Raw genomic sequence first — 25530 nt, 5'->3', positions numbered from 1 at the left:
TCTATCTTCCTTTTGTTAGAGATTGACTGAGGATACATGAGAAATAGAGATGATAGAAGAAGTATAACAGCCAGATAAACCCAGATAATTATCTGTTCATGAGCTGAACATTATGGAGTCACAGTAGAGTACAGCAATCGATGGAGCTCATTTGGTTGTATTTATTGAGGCAGGAGTGAGTCAGTCTGTTAGAGCCTATCAAGTATAGATGATGTAAATGATGTAGGTGGAAAATAGAAGCAGTGGAGAGCAGAGGAGGATGAGGAAGTGGGAGGTGAAATGTGATCAGTAGGAAGTGCTTTTCTCCATTCCTCTCTTTGCTGCACACACTGTGATGATGAGAAGCAAAGACATCCATCATGTCCAGCTGAGTGTGCCTGCGGGTGTGCACGGATTTGTGTGTATGTGTAAAAGAAGAGGAAGAAAACCAACGTTTCGAGCAGGCAGTGAAAGTTCATCTCTGGAGATTAATAGCCCTCAGCTCTCTGTTCTTTGTTCTGTTTTGGATATGATACAGAACAAATTAAAAATCCCTTAACAGTGCAGCACATTGTCCTGGTCCCATCAGACCGATAATGGGAAGTTTATTGTTTTTGGAGTACCCTGTTACGAGTTGTGAACTTAAACATTGGACCTTTTTTGTGCATTGTGTCTTATCCGGGATATTAGCCTTAAGGGAGCCTTTTTGACTCAGCGTCTGGGTCTGTGTTGAACTGCTTATTGGGCCCTGTTCACCCCAGTTGTGTAACATGTCATATTTTATATACCGGATAATGGGGCAGCATTTATTGACATAAGGATGTGGTTTAAAAAAGGAGCAATAAATCCAGTTTGGACTTCTGCTGACTCTGCTGAAAAACATATTCTACTTTTAACGAGGTGTTGTTGTATGCATTAAGAATAGTGATAATAGAAAGGAAAAAGGGGGATTTTGACTTTTTTGTGCGGTTTAAAATGAGTTTTTTTAGGAATCCTTGTGCTGCTGACGAAAGCACCAATGACTAATTGATTTGTTGACTCATCAACCCTTTAGTCATTTTTTATGCAAAAAACATGGAACCAATTAACTAGCTTCTGAAATGTAAGGATGTTATGTTTGCTTGTCATTCTGTCATAATAATAAACCTTATCTTCTGGGGTTTTCGACCTTCGAAAAAAAAACAAGCTAAGTGAATACACCCACCTCTGTGTGGTACATGTATTTTCAAACATTTTATGGACAAAATGAGAGAAAACATCAGACGATAGAACCCCTAATCTGACTCTCTTGACATATAAAATACTTTATGGTGACACATTTGGCACAAATCTATGGATTACATTTAAATAGAAAAACCACCAAAATAACGTGGCAATTTTGGGAAATTCTTGAGTAAGAATTGTGTGTCATCCCATTTCCATTATTTGGCCCTATTCCACACTTCTCACATCCACAAAAATTACTCTCACATTTCATCATACATAAGCATAAAATCACCACTCATATGCACTCCTTTTCCATATATACATACCCTTACAGTACAACTTTTTAAATATATTAGGTTTCACAATTGTTAGTTTTAAAGTGTTTATTATGGCCTGCACAGCCCCTCATGTTGCTGAGTTATGCACAGTTCATGGTAAAGTTATTCATCGTGAGCATATCATGTGCAAACATCATATGATGTACTAAAGTTTCGTCACACTGCAGAGGTAAGTCGCAGGGTTTCTATATCAAAGTCTGAACACAGCACCACCAAACACACACATACAAACCCTTCCAGTCAGGGTCCACCCCCTGCCGAGACACCGAGCCCAGAGGAAAAGTAGGCTGCAGAGTCATGCAGAGAGTAATGTTTTCTCTTTCTCTGGCTTTAGTATCATTCAATTACTTTTGATCCCCTCTTAGAGGAGAAGATGAGATGAGTAAAGGAAAGGAAACAAACACAGTCAGGAAGAAAGAAAAACAAAAGTGCTGAGGCTCAAATGTGTCCTTTTACCATGAACTCAACAACGTAGGAGGATTTAAGCAGGCTTTAACGGCAATTTACGCCCCCACACAGGTGTTTTCATTTATTCTATTTGATTATACCTCTGCTCAGGCTGAAGCTATGCTTGATATTACAAAATCTTCACCAAACTAGGTATCCCTCGCATACAACAAAGCAGATATGGCAGTTGCACATCAAAGATATTTGCTTATCCACGTGAAAAAAGGATGGGGATGTTACTACTTGCAGAGCTAGGTGGTGATATGTTTAGCTGTAGATGGCGAGCTAACATGTAGCACACTAGCTGGGCCAGTTAGCCTAGCACTTTTTTCAGTCATAATAATAGCCTCCACAGCTTCATCTGGCATTTTACTCATCATTGCATACCATTTATTTCAATTAAAAAAAGTAATTAAAGGGGGAAAATATAGCCCTCAGAGTTACCAAATGTCCTAACAGTCAGTTAGCAAGCTCATCAGCTTGTTAGCTTAGCTTGGTCATTAACAGGACATTAGATTTTAATCACAAAAATCCTGTTTAGGCCTTTGAAGCTTTAATTTAAAATGTGTTGACGCCAGGATCAAAAAAAGGATACAATGCAAAAAGTCTGACTAATAATACAAATAACAATAGAAGATGAACAGTGTGACCTTGCCTGTCAAAGTAAGCTATATAGTTTGTGTTGACAACAAAACAGGACACACATTCTTGAATTCATCAGTCACACAGGGATCAAATTAATGGGACTTGGAGTAAATATTGAAACTGAAGCGATAAGAGGTCTAATCAGCTAAAGTGACTACAAACACCTGTGTGGGTGTACCATGCATGTGTACAGCTTCAATACTTGTCTGCAGTTTAGTGGAGATTAACACAAAATGTCTCCTAACATCATTTTATTCATTCACAGATAACACCAGTCTACATGATTTTTTTCATAACTAAGGCTGATACAACAAAGAGATACAAGTCAAATCCAAACAATTGAAGGCTTCAAATGTTTAGTGGGTTTGCTTTGTTTAAGCTTTTATTTGTAGTTTTCTGGCATGACATCTAAGGAAAGAAATGAGGCACCAAAAGTGCATCAGGCAGAAGTGTCAAAAAGGGACCAGCATTTGTTAGAAGGTTTTTCTGGGACACAATCATGGCAAAATCTTCAAGGGCTGTTCTCCACTTGACCCTAAATAGACTTCACATCCATTTTGATGCAGTCTCTCCCCTTGATAATCGGAGACAGTGATGCAATGTTATGATAAGCAGAGCTTATGTGTGCATGTGTATACATTCTAGGCTATTATTTGACACATCATTGAAAACTCACCTTGATCTTACAAAGAGAGCAATGACCTTCTCAGGTCTGCATTGATGTTGGAAGCTTTTGAAGACAGATACGAAGATTGACAGTGAGAAATTGAAAGAGAAAAACGCCTGCATAGACTGACAGAGAGCGAGAGAAAGACATCCTCAGAGACAGTAAGGAAAAGGGGAGATGGATTGATAGATTTGAGTACTGTTTTATTAACATGGCTGATATTTGTCTTTCATTGTTTCAGCCCTACTGTCATATGAGTAAAGGTTATCTGAGTCGGAGTGAGGTTGAAGATGAGGGGATAGAAAGCTCAGTGTAAAGATGGAAAAAGGGGAAGGTGAGAGAAAGGTCATCTCCACCGATAACCCGGCACGAATGTAGAGCGTGGATTACAGCTATGACTGAACTAACACAGAGATACACAGATGATTACACCCAGCAGACAAATCTGTGACTGGACTCCTAGATCCTTGCCCTTTAAAAAGAACCACAACTGTTAGCACAACCCCAAACAAATAAAGAAATACCTATAGGAGCCTGATACCTCTTTCCCCTTTCTGTCTAACACTCACCTTCTGGATTGTCTCTTTGTCCTTCATTTATTTTTGTAACCTTACGAAGATCTCATCGCCTGTGTGTCTTCTCTTACTATCAAAAGAAATTGTGTTTTTCCTAATTGATGCGTGTGTACATAGATGGAGCAGTCTGCAGTTGCCATAGAAACCAAGTGTCATAACCACTTCAGAGGCTTATCCTTTTATACCTTAGTACCACTAAAGAGAATTGGGAGGAAGTGTTAGAAAAGAAGAGACATGGAAAGAAAGGAGGAAACTGAAGTGAATGATGAGAGCATGATCTCACGGGTCAGGGCTGGCAGTATGTATTCCTTTATTTCTTACAAAACATGAACCTTTTGAAAAAAATAGCTATAAACAGTAAGATGCACTCAGTAAAGTCAGTGGTAGTCATGGCTGCCACGTTTATAGTGATGTTATACATTATTTTACCAGAGTCCTTGTTACCTACTATAGTACATATTTGTCCTTTAAAATAATCATTATCAGTGTTTTCTGATTCACCTTAGATTGTACTTGTATGGTTGATTACTGGAGCTAAGCAGCATTACAGTGAATATTTAAGGCAGGAGTCTCAGGAGGTAATTGTTGTATTCAAACAGTTTTGTGGGGAAACAAACTTTAACACAAGAAATGTCCTTGTGTTTAGCATTAGTATGTCATACCAAAACTGTACAGTCAGAGCAAAGCAGGAAATGACTCAGTGCCACACACTCAAAGAGCTACATATTCATAATAGGCCAACATATACATATCTCTCTGTCTGAATGGATTGGGCTTCAAACTGATCCCACTAGAACAGAGATGTTCTTTCTGTTCATGTATGAATAAATGAGAGTGAATAATTCAACTGCTAGAATGTATTTATGTTGGATTGTTTTGTCTAACTCTTTCTTTCTTTTTATCCAGGATCGTATATATTGGACAGATTTGGAGGATGAAGCGATATACAGTGCCAACCGACTGACCGGACATGATGTGGTAAAGGTAGCAGAGCACCTGAACAACCCCCTGGACCTGGTGGTGTTTCATGAACAGAGGCAACCCAAAGGTAAGACATGCAGTAATCCATGAGATGGACATATGTTGTGCTTTTTTTAGATCCACTTCGTTTAAGAATTCACTTTCCTAAACTGTTTGAAATAATAACCAAATAACCTAATGTTTGTGGTGAGTAAATACCTTAGTGAGTGCGTGACAGCTAACAATCTCTATGTGTGTGTGAGACACGAAATGGGCATGTGTGAGACTGTTTTCATGATTTGTTTTGTGCAAAAAGTCTTGTCTGAGTGCCAGTAGGAAGCTAATTGCATTCTCTTATTAATAAATGAGGAGTTCTGCTCCAAGAGATATCACAGAAATAAGCATGTTTTGAAAATGCGAACCGGGCCAAACGCGATAAAATGGAGATGCATTTTGATTTTCTAGCTGCCATGTGCAGATACTAGTAGTTCTCATAAGTAATCACTTGATCATTTCGGACCTTGAGTGAAGTAATTTGTGATGTGTCTTGGTCTCGCTGTTTGATCTTTATCTTTTGCTCTTCACATATCTTTTTTCCTCTCAGAAAATATGCTAATCTAAATCAAAAAGCACAAATCCCCCATCAAATATATTATTCGCCACAATGCATCTCCTCACATAGTGGATCAATATTTGAATGTCTCCATTTTTTGACATTGTTCTTTAAAATAGTTTCTCAATAATTGATATGCCAGTATATTCTCTTCTTTATTATATATATTTCTTATGTATTCATTTGTTTCCATTTATTGTTATTTGATATCTCCCTCCAGCCTTCTACTTTCTTTTCACCAATGGTCCATCCTTATATCTTTACATCTAATTTTATTTTATTTATTGCTTTTTCTCTCCCTTTCTGTCCACGCTGCTCTTCTCCTCTCCTCTTCCAGCCTTCACATTTCTTACCCCAGCACAGAATTAAATGTGATGTGATAATGTGTCATGGCATTTCAAAGACTTGCTTTAACTAGAAGAGATTCATTTCTTGTTAATAATGAAGGCAGGTATATCATATATTTGAAGTTTCATTTGGACAGCTGTTCATACTAGATACTTGACATGCTGAGTTACTATACATGTATTCCCATCTTATTAGAATATTACTGTGTGTCGTGAGTGATGTTCCTCTGACAGCTGGTGATGCCTCTGATGTGCTGCTCTTTAAAACCACTGCAGCACAAGTTAGGAGGAAAAACCAATTGCGACCTGACCTATTTCCCTCATGACAAGAGCAGCACAATTTTTCCATGAAACTGAGTCTTGGGTTTGGAACTACACGTTAATTTTTCAGAGCAAGGAATGGATATACAAACTTGTTTTAACACCTTTATCTAAGCATCACTTTAGTGGATCATTCCCTATATAACACTGTTAAATGTCTTACCAGCATCTATTTCATGTTGTGTTTTAGTATGGTACACCATAATGTTGGTAGGTGATATGTAGTACAAGTAGTTTTGTTGACAAATGTGATCCTGGGCTTACATTGGTCAAGACCCCGTTCTCTGCATTGGTCTTTCTACATTTCGGTCAAGAATTGCCCCTAAGCCAAGACTGAATAAACAAAGTATAATTTATACATTCTATACATCTCAAATTATATATGTATAATGCAAAAAGAAACGTTGTTGTTTTCATTTTTCATAATGTGCTCACCAGGACAAACCTTCATTTCAGTTCACAATTGCTTTCAGGGTGCTGTCAAGTTTCAAAACTGGGGCTCTGTCTTAAATTCTTAATAACCTTTGTGTTTTAACTATTTTGGTCTACTGTACATGTACACCTCTGTGCTCATCACCCTGGAGCGTACATGCAGTTGCGAAAAGCACCAAATGTTTAAAAAATGTCTTTCTTGGAAGTTTTCAATATATAGTTCTCAATGGAGATGTAAGACTTCAAAACATGTGAAGTATCTGTAAGAAAAAATACATTTTTTAATTGAATCAAGGAATAATGTAAAACCTGTACTTAACCCAACCATTTTTAATCCTCTCTTTATGTCTGCTTGTGTCCCTCCAGCCCCAGATACCTGCAACATGGGCAGTCTGCCTAACGGTGGCTGTGAGTACCTCTGCCTGAAGGCCCCCCAGATCACAGACCACTCTCCCAAGTACACCTGTGCCTGTCCTGATGGCATGGAGCTGGGACCAGACATGAGGCGCTGTGCTATAGGTAAGTCGTTCACGCTCTGAAACCAATAAATCACAGAGAGTCCAGGAGCGTACTCAATTAGAGGGATTGTGCAGAGAAATGTCACATGAACGTACTTGGCTGCTATCACAGTGACATGATGGAGTGCCAGGCCATACCGATGTTCCCTGGTTTCACTCTCACTGCAACACTGCTGTTGGGAGTCCACCTCATAGTCCAGTATTTATACATATCTTTTAAAAATGTTTTCTTTAAACCAGTCAGTATGCGAAACATTTATTCTGCCATACTGAATAGAAGATTAGATAGCTGTGCGTAATGTCTTTTAAGGTTGCAGGTGGGTTCTCCCTGCTTTGCTGTGTTCCCAGCTCACCTCCATTATTTCACTGGCCTTATTTCCCACGCTCAGCCACTCCCGAGCCTTTACAGTCACTGCATTTGTTAAGTTGTCATCCTTAATAAACCTGCACTGTTTTGCATTGCCAGTTTGCACAGGTGAGAAGAAAGGAGTTGATAAAGAGACATGAGGATGTATGTAGGCCACCATTCAGAGGATCCCTCAGAGACAGGAAGAGCAATTGAGAGAAAGAACATTTGCACTCACACTTTTTAGACTTCCTAATGCAGGACAATATTTCTTCTGAGTTCTTATTAAGATGTTATAAAATGTCCCCTTATAATATGTTCCTCTTCCGATCTGCTTTGTGCCTAATTATGGAGCAAGGTATTATCAATTTTGCAGCAACCATAAAACCTTTAGAAATGTATTTGGTTTCCCTCTGCCCCGTTCATCATCATCCCTAATAGAGGATGTGTTATGTTTGCTTAAACTAGAAACAAACTTGCCATTTAGGGATTTTATCTTATTTAAAATGTGTTTTACCTGGCAACCTCTCTAAACTTAATTTGTCTGACTAACAGTTGAATTGAGTTGATTGCTTTTGATCATTTTAATAACATTTGCAATGTCACGAAATGTCACACTGAAAGATATCCAGATTTTTTTTCTTGCATTATCAACCAGTTTTATATTCACTTCTGGGGAATTAGGAGTATGGTTTGACCTTCTAATTCACCATTACATGCTGTTTATAGATGCACACAGTCGACATAAAACATCTGCAAGTAAAATACAGAATACTTATTATATTATTGTCCTGTTTCTCTTGTACAGTTCGACCCAGAACAACCACAACAGCTGCTCCAACCACCACCACCACCACCACCATCACAAGCACAACTCCCATAACAACCACTACAGCAAGCTCTACGACAACTAGCACAACTGCTGCCACGACCAAAACCTCCCCAACCACCACCACAAAATCCACCACCACCACCTCCGCTGCTACGACTCTCAGGCCCTCAATCAGACGCCTGACGACATCTCAGACCCCCCGCAGAACCTCCACGGAGCAGCCCCGGACCCCCGCTGCCACCAGCACAGAGACGACAAGATTTAGCAGCTCAAGTCAGTCATCCACATCCACACACACACCTCTACTGGGCCCCGTGGCCCCCAACAGCATTCAGAGAGAGACCCATGGCAACCTCTCCCACAGAGGTAAGGAACATGGTGAGCAGGGTTTCTTCATAGAGTTTCTGCGAGGTGTTTGCATACAGCATGTTTGTTTTTCTGTGAGTGTAGCACTCCAAAGCCATCTTTACTACCTGCTGTTAAAACAGCGGGGAGCTAAAAACTACTACTTGCATCATTTTCCCTCCTCTTTCTGGCTTCTCTTCCCCTACGCTTCTCTGTCTGACCATCTGTCTATCTACTGCTGGTCTTCTTTTACTCTTTTCTCTCTTGCACACACACAATCACTAGTGTATCTCTCGGTCTGCATGCTGTCGGTCCCCCATGAGCAGCGTGTAACAGAGCTGTCAGAGCTAACAAACGACAGTCCCCTCCATTCTCACCTTACACCTCGAATCACTCATCCTTACTTTCTGACAGCCTCTCTCACTCTCTTTGTCTTTACCCTCCTACTCTTCTCCTTCGCTCTAAAACTGTCTCTTTCTCACACAACTCGTGCTTTGCTGGCTCGCCAGAAAAATCAGGCTTTGCGGTTTGTTGCCCAGACAAACAATGACAGCAGAATATAACAGCAGCGAGAACAATGCTTTACAAAGCCACACTAAGAGTTAGTGTGAATTTAGAAGTGTAGTAGAAGTCTCCACAAAGGAAAATGTCTAAACTACTTGGATGCACACAAATAAAATCATAAAATCCTCCAGATTGTTTTGAACTGTGGATGTGTGCGTGTGTTTTCAGTGTGGTCCACTCACTTCACTGCCACCCATAGCAGGAAACAGTAAAACAATGTAAAACCAAATCTACTGATGAATGCAGTTACTTTGAATAACATTTAGCCAATATAATATAATTGAATATTAAGGCTCACTGCAAATATGGACTATGAATAGAAATTAAAGTAAAAAGTGGTTGGCAATTGAGAAAGATTGCAAGCTGCTGCACTGTGTTTGAACTCCGATTTGAGAATATTGCATTTACATCAGAGACATTTCTCATTGTATTGCAAAACCAGGAGAGCAAGGACTGAAATTGGAAAAGTTATACAGAGGGAAAGGAGAAAGGAATGAGGATGAAAGTGAGTGTGAGAGTTGGAGGAAAAGGAAGAGCTAGACACATACTGTAAGGAGGACGGAGATATAAATGAGATAAAGAGCGCAGAGGAAAACTAGGGATTATTACATTAGAAAGTACAGTAAGGCCAGCATAGAGGAACAAAACTGAACAGAGCACAAAAAGCACCATGGCAGTCCAGCATTCAAACGTGGAGGATGGAAATTGTAAAATGTCCTAAAAGGTAAAACAGCATTAACAGGAATAAGGAAAGATGGGATTGACAAGAGACAAGAGAAAGTGATTTTCTCTCGTCACTCCGGGAGCGCTGGGTTTTTCAGAGATGTTTCCTCTACTCTCTGTAATTGTCAGCTTCCTCACCACACCACAAGTGCTCCAGATAAGAGGTGGAGCATACACAGATGCGAAAATGGGGCATGAACGAGACACGTCTCCAAACCCACGGGCCATGTGTTATCATTTTCGACTCGGTGCACACTGTCAAGAGTGTCGACATCAGCTGTTACACATGTGTGGCGCTCCGCCTGGCATGGTGGAGCGTGGAAGAACCAGGAGTTTCAGGACTGAAAGATAAACCACAGCTGGTACGCAAGGCTCATAGGCATTTACGCTCTTAAAAATGTGAACCTTCACTCTCCAAGCCAGTAATTATTCATTCATCTTTCTGCCCCATTGGACAAGACTACAAAATGCTGCCTTGCTTTTATAAGGATAGGTGCGCACTCTTTCAAGTCAGTTCTGATTAAATAGTTAGGAGTAGTTAGTCGTACATCCCCTTCTAAAGTGCTGTAAGTATAAGGGATGGAGGACCAGTCCACTGTCCTCATTCTGTGCATGAATGAATCCCAAACTTCATCTGAGTTTCAACAAGTTTATATGAGGCCCTAAGCAGTATGAGTAAAACTAAACATTCCCTGTTTTTATCCTCCACAAGAGCTCAGCACCAGTTTGTAGACACACAATATTGGGACTGCTTTTTTAAAAGAAAAAAGGCTTTTTAATTTGATGAATTGAGATCTTTATATTGGCTTCAGATGAACTTTGGGGAACATTCTTGCACCAAACCAGGAATCTAGATTTTGTCCTCCATTACTTACATTATACGCATGTTAAAGAATTATGCATACATATGACTACAGACAGAAACAACTGTTTTGATGTTTATTTGTGCATTAGAGTATTGTTTTAAGTTAACCTGTCATTTTATAGTTGGTCAACTGTGTATCTGATTTCAGGTTTTCCTCTTGATGGCTATTCATTTCAGAGGGCAACCAGGAAATGAGTTATTAAATATACTTGCCAAACATTCACAGATATACAATATTTAACTAAGTTACTCATTCAAATAGAGTCATATTTGAAGGAGCCAAATATAGGGTTCAAAAAGGAACGTTTTCATTGAGGCAAACAGCAAATTCTGTTTGAATTTAAAATCCCTCCAGCAATAATAGTAGCGTTAATGAAATTGAGACTTTTTTCTTTTCTCTTTTTTCCTCTCTTTCTCAATTTCTTTCTATTTGCCTTCACTTACCAAAACGACTTCTTTCATAGCTGCTGCTTTAATAAGATTCTATTAATCCGCCTTCTAGAGTCTTAGGACCCTTTGGACGTCACTCATACTTTAAGAAAAGACCAAATTCAATTCTGCTGACTCAGTACTCAGACGCTTGACTGCTCAGTCTGAAGTCTCATCACCTGTCACCTGCTGTGCCTCTTTATCTCACTGTGTGTGTGTGTGTGTGTGTGTGTGTGTGTGTGTGTGTGTGTGTGTGTGTGTGTGTGTGTGTGTGTGTGTGTGTGTGTGTGTGTGTGTGTGTGTGTGTGTGTGTGTGTGTGTGTGTGTGTGTGTGTGTGTGTGTGTGTGTGTGTGTGTGTGTGTGTGTGTGTGTGTGTGTGTGTGTGTGTGTGTCCTATAACCAACCAATCAGTATGCAGGCCCAGCGCCATGATCTCCTCTGTATCTTCCTCACTAGACTTCATTAAAGCCATCTGATCACACTTTTGCTAATGGCTAGTCTGCTGCTAATAGGAGGCTTGGGAGCAGTTTAAACGTCACTCTGCACGCGGGCCTGTGGGGGGGGACGGGGGGTGGTGGTTGGAGGGGAGTCGGGATGGAAAGCATGTCTAGAATAATTGTTTACTTTGGCACTTTATGAAGACGTGCTGTGAACCAAAGAGTGACTTGCAACACAAAGTCATGTGTTCGTATTCACTCTCAAGGTCAGCTGGCATACCCTGTATGTTTCAAACCATCGTTAAAAGATGTATTGCTTGTTTTTGAATTATATTCATACAAATTCTGATACATTACTTCCTTGCATTGCATTTGTCTTCTCTCGTATTAAATGCATCTCATTGCATTTAGATTGCATACTTGTATGACTCAACTGAATTATTAACACATGTTGTTTTAAAAGAAAGTGGAAGGGAAAAAATCAGCCGTCCAAAGTTAAATCAAATAAATTCCCTATATAATGCAAATAGGTGTTTTATTGCTTGACGCTTCAAACCTGTGTTTCTCTCTAGCAGAGGCCTTTGGGGAGGGGGTGATGGAACAACACTTTTTGCTCACTTTTGTTTGTTTTCTCTTTTTTCTTTCTTCTGCTTCTCAGCTGCGAGTGATCACTACCTCATAGGTAACAACATCACAGTAGCTGTTCTGGGGATAGTTATTCCTATCGGTGAGTACTCTTTACTTTCTCGCTGTGTTGCCTTTGCTTTCTGCTTGCCTGCTTCTCCCTCCTCGCTTCTTCGACTGCTTGCCGTTCAAGACCTGCAGGTTGTGTGTGGATTATTGTGTTTGATGTGTCTGGCTGCATGTGTGTATGACTGCGTTTGTTTTGAGAGTTTAAACACCCACCTGACTGATTCAAATGAGTGTATTTTATATTAAACAGGAACATGTTTTGTCCTTTGAACATGCAAATCATACAATGGCCTCAGCTGATGTTTGAGCACAAAATAATAGGTCACTAATTGAGAGAATGTGCTGAACTCTGGTATTATCTCAATAATAGCTGCCTGGCTTTCGGCTACAAAAAGCCATTATGAGCCTTAAAACTGGTCAGCCATCGATGACTAGCCTTTGTAATGTGCACTTTATGTCATTTTTAATGTGATTTGAGCAAATGAGGAATTCAGTTCAAATCTTGTCATCACATTTGACCAGCTTTAATAACATTAAGCTCATGTTTCCACTCTGATCAGACAGTAGCTCAGTCTGAAATCAATCCAGTGCAATCACCTTCTTCGTGACCCAGAGATCTGAGAGTGGGTTACTGGAATCAGATTGTGCATACGAGTAAAAAAAAAAACGTAATGAGATAAAATTGTGTTCTGTGGAATTTTGACCTGGGAAATTACATTATTGCTGCGGTAGAAAGATATTATCAGGCCACAATAATACAATACAGTAAAATAAGGTAGGCATACATGGAGAATGCCAGTTAGTCCAATAAAACCAGCTTTGTGAAGCAATTTATTCTATTAGCTTGAATTTAAATGATAATCACATTTTATGGAAATATTTAATTCTTGACTGAGAAATCAGCTTAATGTGCAAATGACCTTTTAGAAGGGGCAAATGTCGCTAATTGAGATCTCTTTCGTCCCTAATATTAAATAGTTTGATAAATTATGAGAGCTCTAAAATGTCGTAAAGCGTTTTTTAAATTATTTTCATTCTCAACCATTGAGATTTCAGCTAATTAAAACAACCCCCGAGACTGTAAACCCTCTCCTCTTTCATCCCTCATTCTATCCTTCTGCCATTCATTGCAGCCATACATCTCCCATTCTGTATATTTCTGGCAGCTTTGAAACGTTAATTATTGTTGGAAGTCCACAAGGGCCGGATTTCTGCACCCCAGTTTTCCGCTCACATCCGTTAATGCACCACGCCCACCCACAGCTCCACAAGGGGAAACAGCCCAGCCATGATAATCAGTATTTAGCCAAAGTCAGGCTGTTATGCTGCTCTCTAATTGGAGTGAATTCTTTTTAATTAGACAAAAGCTGATTTTTTTTTTTTTAAACCAGTGAGTATTTAGAAAAGAACAAAGGAGGATCTGGGGTTTCCAGCCCAGTCACACAGGGACCTCAAGTGCCTATCCAACAAAAGAGCAATTAGATTGGGCTACCACAGGGGATGCAGATATGTGTGGGCATACACACCCACACACACACACTTGTTTTATCTCTCCACATTGACACACCTTTCGTTTGGCTGTGGGTCTCTCATACATAAACTCATACGCTCACTGTATACACACTCAGGTCCTAAAGGGCAACTAGGCAGTCATGCTGATATGGTAATGAGAGGAGAGAGACGGAGCTTATCTCAAATCCTCCACTCCCCATTTTTCTCTCACATGCCCTCTTCTCCTTCCCCTGTCCATTCTCCTCTCACAACCCAGTCAAAAAACACCAGTCAGGCAGTCTGAAGATAGCGTTTACTTTTTATTTTAATAGGCTAGTGCAGAATTAAACATTATAGCCAAATGTAGCACAGGAATAATGCGGTGATTGTTGGGGAAACTTCTGAAGCAATTGGAGTCAGGACTCAAAGAGAGACACGATGGAGAGCTGGAGCTTTGATGGCAAACACTGACGGTTTATTTGGAGCTTCGGCCGGAAAATTCATGTCACGGGCCACGAGTTGACCACACGGTTGAGATGCCACAATCAATTCTGAAGAACTCTACCCCAGACCCGTGTATTTAGCTAGTTCAGAGAGAATAATCAACATTGTGCATAACAAGATAGAATGATAACACCTCTATCAGCTGACGCCAACAGGCAGGAACAGGGAGACAAAACACTGAGAGCACAGCAGCCAAGGCTACAGGTGCGTGTGCTCAGTCAGGACAGTATGAACTGATGAACTCTGTCAAAGTCATGGGCCTTGGAAAATATTTTCCTAACAGTGATGACTGTTAAGCAACCTTGCAGGGCTTTTATTTAATAACAATCTGATCACTGGCTTTACTGTATGTCCTGAATACTACAAGATTTAATTCAAATGATTTGTATGCTTTCAATTGGTTATGCATGTATTTGTGTTTGAGTGTGTGCTGGATAAATGGTGTGTGACGGTGCATGCAGACATTCATTGTTGCAAATTATGCATGTGCATATTTGTTTACTTGTGTTTTGGATCATATTGTATGATTGAGGAAACATTTTTTTAATTGAATGTATATTATAGTCACTATGAAGGCTCATTGTTTGTAAGTTTCACCAAAAAAAGCATCCAGATTTGTTTTAAATGGCACGTGTATACACAGGGTTTCTCTGCCCATACCCTCGATGTAAAACACTGGGTAATTCTTGTATAAACTGATTTTCGCAAGGATTTAATGTCCTTGTGCATCAAAAATATTATGTTTTCCTTTGCATGAAAAAGCTGATCAGTGCAGTTTAGCTCTATTACATAAAATCCTATTGTGCAGCATAATGTCTGCATATTAAAGATTGAGGAGACCCAGAAATAAGCTGTTTATATACTTCTAAGGCCATACAAACAAAGTGATTTTAAGTGTTTGTGCTATACATGGTATTCTTATGAAGACATGCTGTGGAACTGTACCACAAATTAAGTCTCTTTTTAATACTGTAACGTGACAATACATTACATGCCAGCAAAAGTTTGGTAAATAAGCCATTGACTAAGTCTTAGATAATAGATCAAAGAATACCGATAATAATGAGCCTTCAAAAATGGAACATGTGCAAGGTGTGTTTGTGTGTGTGAGTGCTTAAAGCGCCGCTCTGTGTCCCCTGGGCTGTGTTAACGCTCCCGCCGTGTGTTGTTGTTGTGTGTGTGTTAAACACATGCAGTCCCTATCCTTGCCACAGTGGTCATCAGCTTGCTCTGCTCCGGAGGGTACCTGGTCTGGCGCAACTGGCGGCGCAAGAACACGAAGAGCATGAACTTCGACAACCCTGTCTATCGCAAAACCACGGAGGACGATGACGACGAGATCCACATCGGGCGCCACAGCGAGTCCGTCGGCCACGTGTATCCAGCAGTGAGTGGCAGCCACAGTCAGCCATTCATAGCGCTTCCTCTAGGGGGCGGCAGCACAGACAGCAACTCCCACTGGTACTCAGGGGCTCCGATGCTCTCGAGCGGCAAATGAGAGAAGCTGCATAGAGAAGAAATGGAGTTTGAAATATTTGGGATATGGGATCATTGGGCGGGGGTTTTGAAAGCCCGTTTGTTGTACATGTAAGCCTGCTGGAAAGAAGGAACAGGCTCGCACACGCCCACAATCTCACACGTAATTTTTTACAGAAATCACTGAAAAACAACAAGCATACACACACATTAGCCCTTCACAAGTACATCATGTTCACATTAATTCCACCTTCATGACCATAATCATACAGTACATCATTTGATCCCCCTCACATCTCCGTTGCCAACCTGCCATCCAATTTACTTGTGTATTGTGTTTTTCTGGTGGTTGAAGTGTTTGTTCTGTTACTGGGTGAAATGTGTTTCTTATTGAGGTCCCGTTTCCTGACAAACTCCTAAACTGGCACATGTCATCTTTGAATTACGGAAGCAGCTGATTCAGAAGTTATTGTTTCACAACATGGTCACTAGACAACAGTGAACATGTGCAGTAAGGGAGCATACTTGTTAGAGAGGTATTCTGCAGATATTTCTTTGTCACGTTAGCTGCTAAAAATGATAACAAAGGTTTAGAGAGGCATTAGAGTGCCACTGAGGATTTCATAATGACTCAGTGCAGTTATGAGAGAAATGCATGACAGGAGGGCCTCCACAGTGTCGATGATTTCTCAGTAAGACAACACATATTTTTTGTGTACAGATGTCTTTGAGAAAGAAGATTATCTTAAAAGTCACCTTGAAAGCTGACGGATAACTTTTTAGAGTGGACAGTAACATCATAACATTGCCTGAATGTTGATTTTGTTTCCCGTTATAGTTTAAAAGGACAGATAAAGGAAGGAGAGCACAAATCAGAATCAAGGACAATTCAGAATCATACATGTTATCTTTGAGTGTAGTTGCAGAAAGCATGATTCTTATCATTTGATGAGTTGCAGGCTACCCTGTTGATTTCCCATTTGATGCTAAGGCAGTCTTTGAGAAAAACATATTAGGACCGAAGCTGAATTTTCTTCAATACCCAAAAACAACGTCAGCTTTAATTTTCTCCAAACTGCACTTAAATGTATCAGACACTCATGACATTTATTTAATATATGTGTTGCTTTAGGTATAGGAAAGCAAGCAGGCAAGGACAGCCAAAAAGGATTATAGGGGGGTGGGAGTCTAGCGCTTTGATCGGTTGGCATGGTAACACAGATTTCTTTGTGTCGTTCCAGAGAGAAAAGCAGCAAAGAATCCTGTGTACCATTGGCACGGTGACAGGCTGCGAACACACACTCACAAACACACACACACACACACACACACACACACACACACAGGAAACAGGTGCACAAGTCATATTAAGATTCAAGGTCGAATTAACAACCACCCTATGTGAAGGGCTGCAGAGAGCGAACTCTCTCTCATCTTTTATTATTTACATCTGCACGGATCTCTTTATTGTCTTCAAATGTTTTTGTTTTTTTTCCTCTCCTGTCCTCTTCTTTTCTCTCCTCATTTCCTTTCCTTTTGTGGCACTGTGGCAACTCAGACAGCCAGAGAAAAATCAGATTGGCATAATGTGGGCCAGACATTTTCAGCCGTAGGCAAGCATCCTGCATTCCTCGCATAGGAGCAGCCAGTGAAGGAGGGAATGAATAAAGGGGGGGGGGGGGGGGTTGGAAAGAGGGGAAGAGGAAGGTCAGGGAGAGGTGAGGACCGTAAGGACGAACAGAACACTGGATTCTTTAGGAACCTGCCATTTCTTTCCTGAGTGCCATCTACACTTTGATCTCTCTTTATCTCCTGCTTTCATTCTTTCTCTTTCCATCATGATATTATGTTTTCTTTTTGTGCAGCTCTCTCTCCCTCTCTCCGTTACCAGCCTACTGTAACCGTTTTGTATCTGCTGTTTGCAGCGCGTGGCACTCAGTCTGGAGGATGATGGCTATCCCTGAGGGGGGGGCTGCAGCCTGCCCCCCCCCCCCCTTCCCAATGCCTTCCTGGCCCCTCCTCTCACCACAGCTACACCGCCACAATGAGGCCAGTACACCGCAGAGGAGAAAGAGAAGGAGTTTGCCGGCCCTTTTGTAGGAGCAAGGGATGACATGTACATCTTTTAAATACCCCTTCCTCTCCTGTTTCCTCCACTGGAGTAACAATACTACCACTACTAGCCACTACTACTTCCCTTAGTGCTAGTCTGTTTGTAGCATCTGCTCCTCTCCTCTCTCTTCTCTGCCTCTTGTTCGCTGTAGTGGTGTTTAAAATGCTGCTTGATGATTTTCTTTCAAACTAACCTCATTTGGCTATCTCAGTGCACATTGTAAATACAAGGCCATCGCACAGGGAGAGAAAAGCTGACATGCATTATTTTTTAATTCTTCATTTTACACTGTTTTAATTTATTTGTATGAGTTTGCTCTTGTAAATATGTAATCCGCATCGCTAAGTGCTAGAGTACTACTGGGATATTTTCAAGGTTATAGGGTTATAGGAAAGGGCGTTTTTTCTTCATAGTTCCCTTTACTTCTCGAGTTGACATGACAGATTTGTGTTTCAAACGGGAGAATGTCATCCTTTTACACCCATCCTTTGAGATTCCCCCCTTGACATATTGTATGTGAGCAGGAGAAGCTAAATATAGCCAAGGGGAAAGGAGACGGAAGGAAATGATGGGGTTGTCTGCATGTTTGGAGGTGGCTTCGGGGTGAAAGAGTTAGTTTTTTTTGGGAAGGGAACTGAAGGATTTGTGCCATCAGAGGGTAGTTCCTCAAGGCAAAAAGCTACAGGGCAGAGAAGGCAAAGGATTATGGGTAATCCTCTCTCCTGGAATCAGAGGTATGCGTGCAGTCGATAAAGAATGTCGGTTGTTGATTGTCGGTTGGTGTTAGGTCTCACACGTGTTCCTGACTTTTTGTTTGTGGAAACAGTGTCACAACACCTTTGTGTGACTGTGAAATATGAACATTAATGCTTTGAGTTAGAGAGTTCTATGAGTGCCACATGCTGTATTGGAATCCTGTAGAAATGAAGTAATGAAATTAAATGAGAGGAAGAGCAAGCAGCTAACTGATTAATGAATCTATCGACAGAAATATTATTGCCAGTAGACAACTGCAAAATATGTTTTTGTCTATTTTTGATTTGTTTTCTGGCCCCAATAGTCTTAAACACTTCATCACTCTTATAACTTTTGGTGTATGGCTCCCAAAAAAAAATCACTTTTACTAAACACTTTGGTTTAACAACACAGCTGTGTTTTTTCTGGAGGACATGCCATGGATAAAGAGCCCACACTTGAAATAAATCACTTTCCGCTGTCCCTGCCTGTTCAATGTGGTTGTGAGTTTCCCTGCTTTGTATGAGCAGATGAGTATTACTCCAAGGCTGACTGAGCCCAGCACTGATTTGATTTGAAAGCTAGATAGACAGGAGGCGTGTAAACCAGCATCAAGAGCTGATCTTCCATTGGCTAGCCACAGACATGCTTCTAGCCCATTGAATCAGATGGAGTTCATGCCCAGTGACTATTGCAATAATTGCTCATAATGTGTTGTCCCTGTGAATATCTAGAGGCTGTTGTGACAAGTTAATATGATCGCTGTTACAAGTACTTATGAACAACATTCCTATTTTGGATATCATTTAGTCTTAATAAAAGGCATCTAGTATGTGTTAAGAACACTTTTAAAGCAGTATATAGGGTACAGAAGTTTAAGAATAACTTCAGTAAGTTCAACAATGTTGCAATTTAGCTTTGTTTCTCACATCCTCTGTCTTTTATAATAACAAGCAAAAACAATTATGGAATGCAAACATCAAAGTCTTCCAATGTAGGTTGTGTATAGACATAGCATATGTCTTCATCTTACAATAGACAGCATGTGCATACAAACAAAAAGATGATTAATGGTAGTTATTATTATTCATGTTTCTCACTGTTTTCTGGAAGTGTTTGCTCAGTGTGGGTAACCACAGGGGAGGAAGAGAGAAACAGACAGAGAAGGTGGGCAGGAAGTGACTAAACCATGTGCCAACAGGTTTGTGTTTGGAAGATGAATAGTGGGCTATTTATTTTGCCGGATTTCTGCTGATGTTGTGTTACGTCATCCCAGCTCACATCCCTCAGAAGGATGGCCCTCTCTCCTCTCAGTTAATGATGCACAGTGGGAGATTTGTACGGCCTATGTGTGAAAAGTGGCATGCCAGACAGGTAAATGATAGTAATCGCCAGCACTGCACTCCTCTACGTCTATAATGAAGGATGATTGAGCACAAGCAAGGGGCCATTTCCCTTCATCTTAACAAAATAAAATGCATTACACAGTGGGGAAGAATGTGACTCAGTCTGACATGAAACCTGACTGGTTTATTAGTGTAGGGAACTGTTTAGATGGACACAACTGTATCTTTGTTTAAACTGAAGTAATTTTATAATGTTTTTCTGAGTAATTATCGGAATGGAAATTGTTGTTTATCCTTACAATTTCACATTTAAAGTCCTAAAGGACAGATGATGTATGATACCAAGAAAGATGAAACAGATCAGATGTCTGTGTGAATATAAGATTAAATCCATCACAAACCCCCTGCCACATTGAACCCTGTGCTCAACCAGCTCTGCACTCCTCATCGTGTCCTTCATGTCCGTGTTTGCTGCAGGTCTAATAGAGTTCCATACGGAGGGTTTGCAGTTAGGAGAATAAATAGCTTATTTATTGAGGTGACTGAGCGTGGCATTGTAGGAAAGTTATTATTGCTACAGTGTGAAGACAGATTGGCTGGTCCACAGCGCGGACAACTTGAGAGCAGCCGTCTCCTGAAGGACGCTGATAAAGTCCATAAGGGACCTTTGTCATCCAACATGTAGGAGATTGTTATTAAAATGGTAGTAGAGGACATGGTTTGAAAATATGCTATCTTGAAATTCTTGATTCAAATTGTAAGGAAAGATGTAGTAGGATTACACTCAGTCAGTTTCATAAACAAGGCAGCAGTTAGAAGGATCTCACAGAGCTCATGCTCATGCTGAAGGTGTTGAAGAATAAATAGTGCAGTTTTTGTGTATTTATATTTTTAATTGTAGTACCGGTTTAATGCTGTGTAGGTACGCGTCAGTTTTTGGGTAATTCTTTTACTTGGAATTATCATGGTTAACCCAGTGCTGCAGCGCTGCATGTACTGTATAACATAGCACTAAGTTATTGAACCAGGTTAGTAACTTTTAAATGTAGTCTTAAACATGTAAGGTGCACACATTTAAAAGTGTCTTAATATAAAGATCGGAAGCTGGCTGCTCCAACAGTTTGTAGGTTCAAACTAACACACACATGGGATCTAAACCAGCTGACAGAGAAAAGTGTTTGCTTATTATTTAACAATTGGTATAATTGACCCTAGATAAAAAAAACTGTTTATTAGGCATTTAATGGGACATTTGTATTCCCTTAAATAAAAATCATTATGCTAACGATATAATGAGACTAAATGACCAACAACTGTCAAGTTAGTGTATTCCGATATTTCCTCTCATAAACAATAAACATAAATCTCTTTATGATCAACAGTTAAATGTAATATTTATCTTGACCCCATAAAACCGTTTAGTTTTTTTGCGATGCTTTCTGTTTACACTGTTCGTTGGTTTTGTTTGGTCAATACTGAAGATGATTCTTAAATAATTCCACACATTAGTTACGTTTCGAATAGCTAACATATTCCTCAAGTTTTAATGATGAAAACCAATGTAGTTGTAAAGATTTTACACACAAACTTAGGGATGAATGTACAAACAGCTGGTGCGACAGCCTGTTCTCAATATTAAGACACCTTTCAGAGGGTAAAACACACCTACTAATACAAAATGTGTCCGTTAGGCCTAGCCATCTCTTGGTTTTCGCTCATGCTTTCATACAATATGTTGACATTTCTAACACCCTAATGCATAATAAGCAGGTTCCTATCACAAATAAACGATGTCAAGGTTGCATCTGGTTTATTTTATTGAAATTACGATACATAACATAGCACAACAGTATAGTGCTCTCTAACAGCTGTGATAACCCATAATTCAATATAAGTGTCTGCAGTAATTACAGTGTTACTGATTTGTGCTCCCTGTTTTTAACTGTCCTGTTGCATGTCCCTTTCTTCCGCTCTTCTAATTGGTCGCTTCCAGTCCTTTCCTAGCAGAGAATCTGACCTGTGCTGCTTTTAACCAGGATGCTTTCACTGCTTTCTAACATAACTCACATCTCTCAACCACTTCACTTCTTAATGCACTGTCAAAAGTCACCTGTGGTTGGTAACTTACTACTAAATTGTAGTTTAGAGATCAGCACTGCTGTCTCTGTGCTCGCTCATTCTCTTGCCCTCCCATCTTCATTTTTAGTCATCGTCATCTTTCCTTTGGCAAGGGCTATCAGTCTTTGGGTAGACAGGCACACACACTCACTGGACTAATGGGATAAAACACAGGAGGAAATAACATGGAACCCCTGAAATAATGAGGAAACCCCAAGAGCCGGTAAAAAAAACTCAAGCCACGAGAAGCAGCCCACCATTCACCGACCAGCTACAGTTTGGACTGTGGAAGGAGCCCTCATTGACTCTACTTGGCTGGCATTTATCTCTTGTTGACCCAGTGACTTTCCTTCAACTGGTTCCTCTTATCATGTGTTTTTGGGGATATTTGTGGGTTGTAGTTGTTGCTCTCTCTCTCCTTTCTCTCCTTGCCAAACCATTCTCAGTTTCATATTTGATCTTCTTAATAATGGATTACTTGAAGGGCAATGTTCAGTCGCCTGCATTTTTGTACCGGTCAGTTTAAAATGAAGAAGGCAGCAATGGGGGAAGTTGTGAAGTCTGTGTGTGTAAATCTTTTTATGGATTGGGATGATATACTGTACACCGGCAACATCTTTTATAAATAACAGTATTGTCACAGATTTGGACATTTTCCTTCAACAGTGATTGAGTTGGGAGAAATCACAGCCAATAAGAAACTATTGGCTCCAATATTTTTGGAAAAACTGTCTACCTGGATTTTCTCAAAATGTCGCTGATGTGTCATTGCCTGCAAGGAAATCTCAAATACCATTGGGGGTTCCGTCCATTCCACAGCCATACGACAGGCATTTTTTTACGCTGTTTGTTGCACAAAACTTTTCAAGAAGCCTTCTGCACTGTGTAAAGAGATAACGTTCTTAGGAGGGGAGGAAATAAAAGGGAGGGGGGGGGTTCAATGGTACAGTCCAATGGTTTTGAATCATGACTTGTAAATACGTTTTCATACAGCAAAAACTTTTTGATAATGTTTTAAATGTATCTGTAAAAAAAGATGTACATAAACCTCTGGGGTTAAAGGAGTGTAGACTATATATGAATTTATTTGTACACAAGAGCACTGGATTTATTTACTACTTGATTGTTACTAAAAATTAATAATCTGCCAAAGTGTTTTTACTTTACTTCCTCTCCTATCTGTTCCGTTTTGTTGCTTTTTAACAGCATTGCAGATCTTTAGTGTTCATACTGTATTTAATTCTGTTAAATAGATTTTGTTGTTGTGTGTTTTAAAAAAAAAAAGAGGTTATCTTTTTAATTTATTGGTGCCTTGTTTTGTGCTCCTGTATACTTTTACTCTTTCTGTTTTTCTGTGTTTTGTGTCTGCGGGCGGGGGGGTTAACTGGCGGGTTGGTGAGGGACGGGGTAGGGGGAGTTAAAAACTTAGCAACTTCTGTACTTACATGGAATATCTGTACTGTATGCCAAAATGGTCTCACTCACGTTTCTATGAAATCAAGCTGTTGATAAATATCTCTATATATTGATATATTAAATTTATAAAAACTGTCCAACCTATTTGTCTCTCTGTGTTTCATCTGGACTCTGCATTGGACTCAGTCTTTCTGATTGACTTACATCTTCTTAGCAAGAGTGTAAGCATCTGCAAACTGCCTTAAGTATGCAACAAAAATATGTTATAGTTAATGTAATATTATTAATCATTACAAGGCCAAATACAAGAGCACTTTAGGTAGAGTTGTGCCATTAAAGCGCAGTCCCTTTAGCATTTCTACGTTGTAATTCAAGAAACAAAGTATGAATGAATTCCTTGAGCCATGACTAAATGTATATATAGATTATCTTTCTGCCCTTTAGATAACATGAGGTCATGAAGTTGAGCATTAAAGTAAGTAGGTTGGTGCTTTGTAACATGGCAAAGCTCCCCAACCCGCCCACTTAAAATGTGTTTCTGGTTGTTGCCAGCCATTACGCTTTTCTCATATGGATTTAGAATATGTAGAGTTAATAACCCCCTCTATCTTTAGACAGTTTAAAGCTAAATCTCCATGGGATGCATCATGGAGATCATTGAGTGATACCATCGCCAAATCAAACTTTCTTTTCTTTTTAAGTTGGTATTATGTCAAAACTTTATTTTATAGTCCAACACAGGAAGTGCAATAATATAAACAGAAATTATGAACAATCTTTCAAGGCTTGTTTAAATAAAGTTTTAAACTAACACAAGCCTATTCACTCAGAGAAAGCACCTGTCTCGCACTTGATAACTAAAGATTAATCAGCTTTCCCTTTTGAGCATAAATATGTCATTTGAGATATGAGTTGCTGAACAATCTTAAAGTCTAAGATTTGAAGGTTTTCCCTTTTTTTTTTCATTAATTGTTATTTATATTGAATAAAATCTTATGCATATATTTGATGATAAAATGTCACCAGTCTGTATTGCCTTTGTGTCCACTATATTATCTACAGAGAGTAAAGGTTCAGAAAAGTTACTGTAAAGGGAAAAATAACTGAAGTGTGAGGTGACAGTTTAACAAAGGGGAAAAAGTAAAAGGAAATGTGCTCAGTCCGTAGAGAGGACTGACAGTTCACTGGGGGTTTGATGGATGAGCCCAAAGTGAAACTTGCTGAGGATACAGGCGCTCTTTGGCCTGCCCATTGTTGCAGAGTTGCTGTTGCTCTTCATTGAAGATTCAACTCAACCAGTGCCCTGCGCTGTCATCTCCCCAGGCATTACAGAAGTCAAGGGTTTCATTGAAGATTCATGATAAGTGAGGTATTCGTGCCGGATCAAAGGGGTTATGGTGTTCTATGATACACTTCTGGCTTCCCTTTGAATCTCATCCTGCATCTGCCTCTTCCATTACAACTTGCATTGGTAAAGTGTATCCAATTAAGTTTACAAGCAGTTCTTAGAGGGTTGATATAAAAGTGTTAGAAATTCCAAATTCAACAGTTATCACATGTACATGTATAGTAAAGGACAGGTGTTTGAAATCAGAGTTTTCTGCAGGGCAATCAACCCGAACAGAAACAAGTCAATACAGAGGTCTGTTACAGCTGAGAAATACCTCCAACCTTATGTCCCAGAACCAGAAATCATAAACGCCGTTGATGGCCTCTCTATTGACTTTGTTCCTAAGTTAAGTTGTTGCCTTAAGAACTCTGATTTCAAACACATATCTTTAACACCGTATGTCAGTTAGATGATGGTTGACTTTGATGAAGAACTGCAATCCTTTCATTACGCCCTCTGGCTATATGTTAGGTGGAGTTTGATCCTTCTAAAGCATTAGAGTGGTAGTGATATGAATTGATTACTGCCATGCAATGGGTTTTTAACATTGGTACTGGTGCATTCTATTAATATGACCCTGTGGGCCAGCACCTGAGTAAATGTGCCAGTTTGCCCTCAGTCCTTTTTAAATAAAATGTATTCTATGTCAAAGCAAGTA

At 39.8% G+C, this 25530-nt stretch overlaps 1 protein-coding gene across 9 annotated transcripts in view; it reads left to right on the top strand.

The window, feature by feature from the left end:
- The window catches only part of lrp8 (low density lipoprotein receptor-related protein 8, apolipoprotein e receptor), a 162153-nt gene extending 138536 nt beyond the window's left edge, over positions 1-23617 (top strand). Inside the window, exons 14-19 of one of the 9 annotated variants that reach the window (XM_034147154.1) lie at positions 4764-4905; positions 6897-7049; positions 8203-8592; positions 12249-12317; positions 15493-15665; positions 17680-23617. In XM_034147154.1, the coding sequence (XP_034003045.1) occupies positions 4764-4905; positions 6897-7049; positions 8203-8592; positions 12249-12317; positions 15493-15665; positions 17680-17718 (966 nt within the window). In that variant the 3' untranslated portion in view covers positions 17719-23617. Of the gene's footprint in view, positions 1-4763; positions 4906-6896; positions 7050-8202; positions 8605-11564; positions 11687-12248; positions 12318-15474; positions 17408-17679 lie in introns of those variants that run through there. The other 8 variants (XM_034147152.1, XM_034147149.1, XM_034147147.1 and 5 more) reach the window with 8 other exon arrangements.
- The last annotated feature ends 1913 nt before the right edge of the window (positions 23618-25530 follow it).

This window comes from Trematomus bernacchii, unplaced genomic scaffold (assembly GCF_902827165.1).
Source record: "Trematomus bernacchii unplaced genomic scaffold, fTreBer1.1, whole genome shotgun sequence".
Taxonomy (NCBI): domain Eukaryota; kingdom Metazoa; phylum Chordata; class Actinopteri; order Perciformes; family Nototheniidae; genus Trematomus; species Trematomus bernacchii.
Note: the sequence above shows the minus strand (reverse complement) of the source record. Positions and strands in the feature narration are given on the sequence as shown.